This window comes from Triticum urartu, chromosome 2 (genome assembly GCF_003073215.2).
Source record: "Triticum urartu cultivar G1812 chromosome 2, Tu2.1, whole genome shotgun sequence".
In the NCBI taxonomy this organism is placed as follows: Eukaryota; Viridiplantae; Streptophyta; class Magnoliopsida; order Poales; family Poaceae; genus Triticum; species Triticum urartu.
The window spans coordinates 622,005,696-622,012,627 of NC_053023.1; the positions used below are offsets into that span (position 1 = coordinate 622,005,696).

Consider the following 6,932-nt stretch of genomic DNA (forward strand, 5'->3'; position numbering starts at 1 on the left):
TTTTAGACGAGCCCTTTAAACCGGAAATTAGGGAGTAACAGATCTGAATTATTTTCGTAAAAGAAGTTTGAAAAGGGAGCTGAAGCGGCAGCTTCCTTTTGTGCTGTGTGCTTAGGTAGACGGTCGCCGAGCTGAATGCTGCTCTGACCTGCGCGGGTCCCACGCTTCAAGGCTTGGAAGATGGCCGGTGTGGGAATAAAGGGCTGGTGGGCAATTAAGGGCGTGGGAGAGCGGAAAAAAATTGCGGGCTCCACACAAGAGAAAACCGCAAACACCCCGTTAAACCTCCACGGTGACTGCATACGCCGGCGCTGCTGCCTCGCACAACTTCGAGGGGGAGCTGTCCGCGGCGAGCGAAGTTCGGCATCTCCTTCTCGCCGCTCCGTGGCGGCGATGCCACCTCGGGCTATCAGCATAAAGGTCCGCAATCCCCCTCTTCTGAAGTTTTTTTTGTCAATTTCCTGCCGCAACTTCTACGCCGATGAATATTTGATCCGAGGCAGCGGTGCAGGGATCTATGATGACCAGCTTCCGATCTAATTTGAGGTTTCTTTGCCCGCTTTTCCCCAGGTGGCGAGGGAAGAAGATTTGTCCTCACACATTGGAAACGATGGCTTCTATTTTGATCTCGTCGACTTCGACAGGGTGAGGGCTTTCCAGATCCCGGATAACACGACTATGTCCCGATTGAAGGTACCACCTTGCCTTATTCAACTACTAGAAGGACCACTGTTTCACTAAAAAGCTTAAACCCTAAATTTGGTCTATAGGATTTTGTACTTTTTAACAGATCTATCCGTAAGACTTCAAGGAGCTGAGGTAACGAGGCTTTTAGTTTAGGAGAAGTTAGGCCTTGCCTTAGCCCGTAGCAATTTTTTGTGCTGAGCAGGTAGAGGATCTCTCATTTAGTCCTCTCCTGCAAGCATTTTAGCATCTCTGCTTCTGGGTGTGTGCTATGTTGTATTCTGTTGTTAAGTAATAGGCCATTTTCATGTGATTTTTTTAACAGTTTTGCTAAAGCACATCTAGATGTGCTAACCCCTTTTTTTAATGTAAGTCTATTGTGGAAATCATGAGTCGCTGTACAAATTTTCCACTTCACCCCTTCTTCAATGAAGTATGGAGTATAACAGGTTTGAGTGGTCGTAGACTTGTTGCATGTTATTTAACAGAGCTATATAGAGATTGGCTTTCATCACTCTGCATTGGTGTACCTTATTGCAAAGAGAAAACTGCATTAGAACCCCCTAAACTATCACAAGTTCCTCACTTGACTCCCTCAACTTGAATCTCTAGGCTGGGGCTTCCTAAACTTGTCTTCATCTCACCTAGCTCAACTCCAAAAAACAAAATGTGCCACATGATCATCCCCCTCAGCATCTTCTCTTAGTATAACAGAGAAAGGGGGCTATGGAGCTCAAGCTGCATTTATAGTTTTTAGTATGTATGGTCCATTCTATCTATATCTATACTTCTATGCTTCTAAACTGAATATGAAAAGAGCGAGTTGCGGAGATCCAGCACATCTCACCCGTCCATGTGTTTAGTGCAAACAAGGTTAGCATCCTCCCCTAATTAATAGCATACCTGATATCAGCGCCAATGCTACCAATTAATTATATTCTACCAAATATCAACCTGCTGCCAAACATAAGTGTGCAATGCAATTGATATATTGCCTAATATTGACGTGCATTTCACGTACATGATTACTAGTATCATTAAATTTGCTAAGAAATTTCTACCCCAAATGTTTTAGCTGAAGAATTCCAGATGATCAGCAAGGTTTTCTATTTTCCATCAATTGTAAGATTGAATGACGAGTTTCTATTTTTATGTTGTTTATAGATATATCTTGTGCAAGCAGACAAATATGTTCCTTTCCATCGTATTGTTTCTGATGGTTCATAATGACTTCAGTATTAATTGGTTAAGTTGTTCACAGGAGGAAATTGCAGTAGAGTTCAGCATCCCATCTCAATTTCAGCGCCTCTGGTTGTTTTGTAAAAGGCAAAACGGGACATGGCGTCCTGTTAGGCCATTCTCTACCGAAGAAAACAATCTATCTGTAAGAAGGCATTCTTCATGCTACGTTCTGGTTGCCGTTTTAGACAACTTATGTTCTTACTGGTTCTTGATACAATTCTTCTTGGCAGAACTTTGGGAGTAGCCCGTTTGTGTCTAGTTAGTTTGGTTGTTATCATCTTATTATCTATTGGAAATTGGGTGTCGCTGTGGCTATGCGAGCTTGCACTCAGCCCACTTCGTTTAAGGATGCCTGGCTTATTTTCTTATTACAAAAAGGTGACATCAGGAGCTAGTCCCTGCTCCCTGGTTGGTCTTTTTTCTTATCTTATCTATGGGTGTATCTATTTTTTAGCATCTTATCATCCATATCCTATTGTGCGAAGAAAGAAATATACTACATTCTCTAGTATCTTCCTATATTATTGTTTAGGAGCACCCGCCAGTGCTTAGATGAGGGCGAGCGCCATTGCCTAGGTCCTCTGACCCATAACCAAGCTGTTATAGGGCATCCTAGCGTAACCACCCATTTAAGGGATAAGATCCTGCTAGTCAGAATTAAGAATTCACAGCCAATGTTTATGTTATGGCTAATAATCTTACTATATCTTAATTCATGCTTACAAATGTTTCATAGTTAATACACAATAATTACTAAACTAATCATGAGTTTAGCACAATTCTAATGCTGCATGATGGAGAAACTCAAATTAGCCTTCTTTAGTTCCACTGCAGCAAGAATAAGGGATCCCCTCAGGGTTTGAGCTAGCCTGGCGCACTTATGAAGTACACGCAACCAATCAGCGCCGTACCTTGTAGTTGTAGTCTGTGCTAGCTTGTCTATCTCATGCAACCTAGGCAACCAATGATGCCTTATATGAAAGGATAATTACAAATAATTACTCTTGCAGATGACTAGCCTTCATAAACTATTGTCAAGGACCTTCTTGTTCCTGAATCCTGATGGTGTGAAGCTGTTTTTGGAGGTTGATCCTGAAACCTGAACTTGAACATATTTATATTTACCTTTGTGGATGTCTGTAAAAAGGACCCTTCTTGTTCAATCCAACGGCTTATTTATTTAAATTCTCTCGCTATTGGCTCCTTGTAGGTGCTCAATGATTCTTCCCCACAAAATCTGAGCAACGATGATGGATTAGTGTTTTTAAAGCTTTATGACCCAGAACAAACGCAGATACGGTCAGTACCTTTTACTTAGAAGTTAAAACTCTCTTGTTCTTTTTTGTTTATCAGTTGAGATCTTTAATTTATACTCTGTTCTCTGAATGAGGCTCACAGATATATTGGAATGCTGTTTGTAAAAGCTTCATCAAGGCCTTCAGATATTCTTCCGAAACTAAGAAGTCTAGCTGGTTTTTGTGCAGATGAGGAAATGGAATTATATGAGGTCAGGTTTTGCTTTACTGCAATCTTGCCACTACTGATCTGAAATGCAGTTTTTCACCACCACATTTTATGTTTTCTCATTTTAATATGCAGGAAATCAAATTCGAACCTTCTGCCATGTGTGAAGCCATAGATGCCAATATTACATTTTCAGAAAGCCAGGTTCGTCTCTGTCTCTGCTGTAAATATCTGCAACTGAGGGCGTTTTAAAATGAAAAATTCAGGTCGGGGAACCTCTCCCCCAGTGACCTTTCAAAAAAAAAACAGGTATGTATTTCGTGCAAGCGTCTTCACATTTCCATGCCCTTTTAAACACTTTCTTGGTCCTTTTCTTCTTGCAGATTGGGCATGGGGATATCATTTGCTACCAGAAAAGCTCGAAGTCTTTGAGCCACCATGCATACCCTTCTGTTGAAATATTCTTCAAGCGTATTCATGATTTGAAGGCAGTTGTTCCGGTGCTTTACTTTCCCATCTCTGAAGACTTAAATTCTAGCTCACTGCTATTGGTGGCATGATTATATTTTTCGTCTTCTTTTTTAGGTTTCTCTCTTGGATCCTTATTTCGGCAATACCATCATCACGTAGTATATTTTCTAGTTTGGCTCTTGGATTTGTCTGAGTCACGACTGACGACATTTTTTTTACATGGCTGCTGCTGATGTGCTGTTGCTGCTTCTTTTATACGCCTCCTGAGTTGCTGCTGGCAATGTTGAAAAAAAATGGCTGCTGCTACCTGCTGTTGTTACTGTCTTTATTAATGGGGCAATATTTTGATGTCATCTCACATCTCATTTTTTTTGTTTATCCTTATTACATACTCCCTCCATCCCATAATCTAGGACCTTTTTTGACACTATGTACATTTTATTAATTATTTGTATAGTCGCCGTATCGCTGAATTGCTGTTTCTAGAATTGCTGTATCCCATGTCCCTGTTTCCTTATCGTCGTATCGGTATTTCGTCGGTAGTTTGAAAAGCAAATATACTCATGTGAACATCTACCCCTACTATATCTGCCCCTCGTTCCCCTTTTATGATTCATGCCAAGCTGATCGTTGATTCTGTTGTTATTTTCAGCTTTTCCCAAGTTTTATTTTTGTAAACAGTTGAGTATGGGTTTGGAGGAACAAACATATGCTTTTTGTTGCTGTTATTGATGTCATGATGCTGGCATCTGATTTGCCTCTATATGTGCCAACGTTTATGTATTCCTTGCAGTTCCTTGTATTTTGTAGTTTGTGCAACTAGCAAGGTGCCGTTTACGTAATGACAAGAATTACATGTAGGGGGAGCAAAGGAAGATATTAGCTCTGGAAGAGGAGGTTGCTAGGTTAAAACATCAGTCTGACCTTCAAACAGAGAAGGCAAACATGGGTAGTTCTACTAACCAAGAACTTGTCTAACTTCTCATTCTCCATTGTTTAAAAGTACACTATAAATTTGTAGCAGCAACATATAAGATACACCAATGCAATGCAGAATGCCAGCGATTTAAACGTGAGCGAGACAATGCGGTACGACAGCTGAATGAGCTGCAGGATCAGAATCCTCAGATTTTCCTCGAGTTTCCCATCACAAATTTGCTGCAAGCAACGGAGAACTTCAGTGACCTGTGTAAGGTTGGAGACACCGAATATGGACGTGTATATAAAGGCATTATACACGATACTACAGTAGCTATCAAGCTATCCAGATCTGATATTTTATTTCAACAAGAGGTAGCCTATGCCTGTATTAATGTATCACTTAGCTGATTCTGTTACTAACATAAGGTCATCACAGGTTTCTATTCTTCGTCAAGGCAGACATCCAAGCATTGTCAACTGCATTGGAAAATGTTCTGAAGTTTCAGCTCTTGTGTACGAGTGGTTGCCAAACGGAAACCTCCAAGATCACATTGTTTGTGCTAATGGCTCTACACCTCTCTCGTGGCAGATCCGCACACAGATCATCGGTGAGATTTGTTCTGCGCTGCTGTTCCTGCATTCGCGTGAGCCTCATGCTTTGGTCCATGGCGATCTACGTCCTTGTAACATATTTGCCGACGCCAACTTCAGAAGCAAGATCTGCAACTTTGGTATGTTAACCCTGTTTCTCCAGCCCGGCAACCACCAACCAGCTCTGACAGCCAGGTTGCCATACCTGGACCCGGAGTTCCTCACCACCGGAGAGCTCACACCCCTTTCTGATGTCTACTCTCTGGGTGTTATCATCCTGTGTCTCTTGACTGGATTGCCTCCCTTGACTATTGCAAAGAAAGTTTCAGAAGCATTGGAGAATAATAGCTTGCACACGCTGATTGATAAATCAGCAGGGAACTGGCCTTATGTACAAGCCAAGCAGTTAGCCGTCATTGGTCTTAGCTGTGTGGAAATGACGAGGGAAAAGCGACCTGATCTCTTAACAAAGGTATGGCCAGTTGTTGAGCCCCTTATCAGGAAGCCTCCTGCAGCCCCATGGCCATATGTCCAATCGGCAGTTACAGGAAGTTCCGCGCCTGGCCACTTGATTTGTCCAATTCGCATGGTAATAACTTTTGTCAGCATTTCTATCATTTCCAATAGCTTGGGGTCTGGGGATATGTTTTTATACTAGGATAGGAATTTTCTTATTGATGTGGAACAGGTTAGACAACAAAATTTTGAAGGCTGCCAGGGGCCAGTTAATAACATATTTTGCCCTTCGTTTCTTGGAGTGGTTATAATGCATGTCTAAAAGATTCCCTGCCTAATGACCGCCGGGTGGTAAACCTGTACATTTCAGGATATTATGAAGGATCCTCAAGTGGCATCTGATGGATTCACTTACGAAGCAGAAGCCATAAGGCGCTGGTTTGATGGCGGGAACAACAGGTCTCCGATGACGAACTTGCCGCTAGCAAATCGTGATCTCGTCCCAAATCGCGCCGTCCTCTCTTCCATCCAGGAGTACCATGAACAGCAGAGGCAGCCAGGTTCCTGAACCTCAATCTTCTGACGACATTAGGGCAATAGGGCTATATGTATATGTATAACTTGCTGCGTAGGTATCCTGTACATTCGCGACCAGTTTACCTCTAGTCGATCTTGTTATGTTCACAATCTGTAGCATGACGAACCAAGGATTGATCTTGTTATGTTGAAAATCTACTAATTAATTCCGTTTGGAATTCGCAATCTGCTAATCTTACTCTGCAATGTTTTGCAGTTATACCTTGTTTGGCAATCTAGTACCCCCTCCGTCCTATATTTCAGCGACAAATATGGGACGGAGGGAGTATATGACTTGCCTTCGTCTAGGGTTTTACACTTTTAATGCTTTGCCAGCTATGGAAAATACCCCTTGGCTGTCAGGTGCATATGCACCTGCTATGAAAAACTAAATTAATAATTGCGGAAAAATAAAAAAATAAAAAAAATTGGCAACAAATTTGACTTTCTGTTTTTCTCGTATGAAAAGTTTTGCCAATGAAAATCTCCAGTAGACTTTTGAAAAAAAAGAGGACAAAAAGTGTGAA

At 41.7% G+C, this 6,932-nt stretch overlaps 1 protein-coding gene across 3 annotated transcripts; it reads left to right on the plus strand.

Moving 5' to 3' along the window:
• Window positions 1–216: 216 nt before the first annotated feature.
• LOC125539246 (U-box domain-containing protein 57-like) lies at window positions 217–6,591 on the plus strand. 3 transcript variants are annotated; one of them, XM_048702653.1, is made up of 12 exons: window positions 217–420; window positions 571–693; window positions 1,946–2,068; window positions 2,937–3,011; window positions 3,137–3,225; window positions 3,325–3,433; window positions 3,526–3,594; window positions 3,774–3,890; window positions 4,723–4,810; window positions 4,916–5,154; window positions 5,219–5,962; window positions 6,200–6,591. In XM_048702653.1, exons 1-12 carry the CDS (start codon window positions 394–396, stop codon window positions 6,395–6,397), a joined length of 2,001 nt encoding a protein of 666 aa, XP_048558610.1. In that variant the 5' UTR covers window positions 217–393; the 3' UTR covers window positions 6,398–6,591. The 3 variants fall into 3 exon arrangements, with proteins under 3 accessions (XP_048558610.1, XP_048558611.1, XP_048558612.1); XM_048702654.1 differs by lacking the exons at window positions 217–420; window positions 571–693 and adding an exon at window positions 2,157–2,334; XM_048702655.1 differs by lacking the exons at window positions 217–420; window positions 571–693 and adding an exon at window positions 2,157–2,304.
• The last annotated feature ends 341 nt before the right edge of the window (window positions 6,592–6,932 follow it).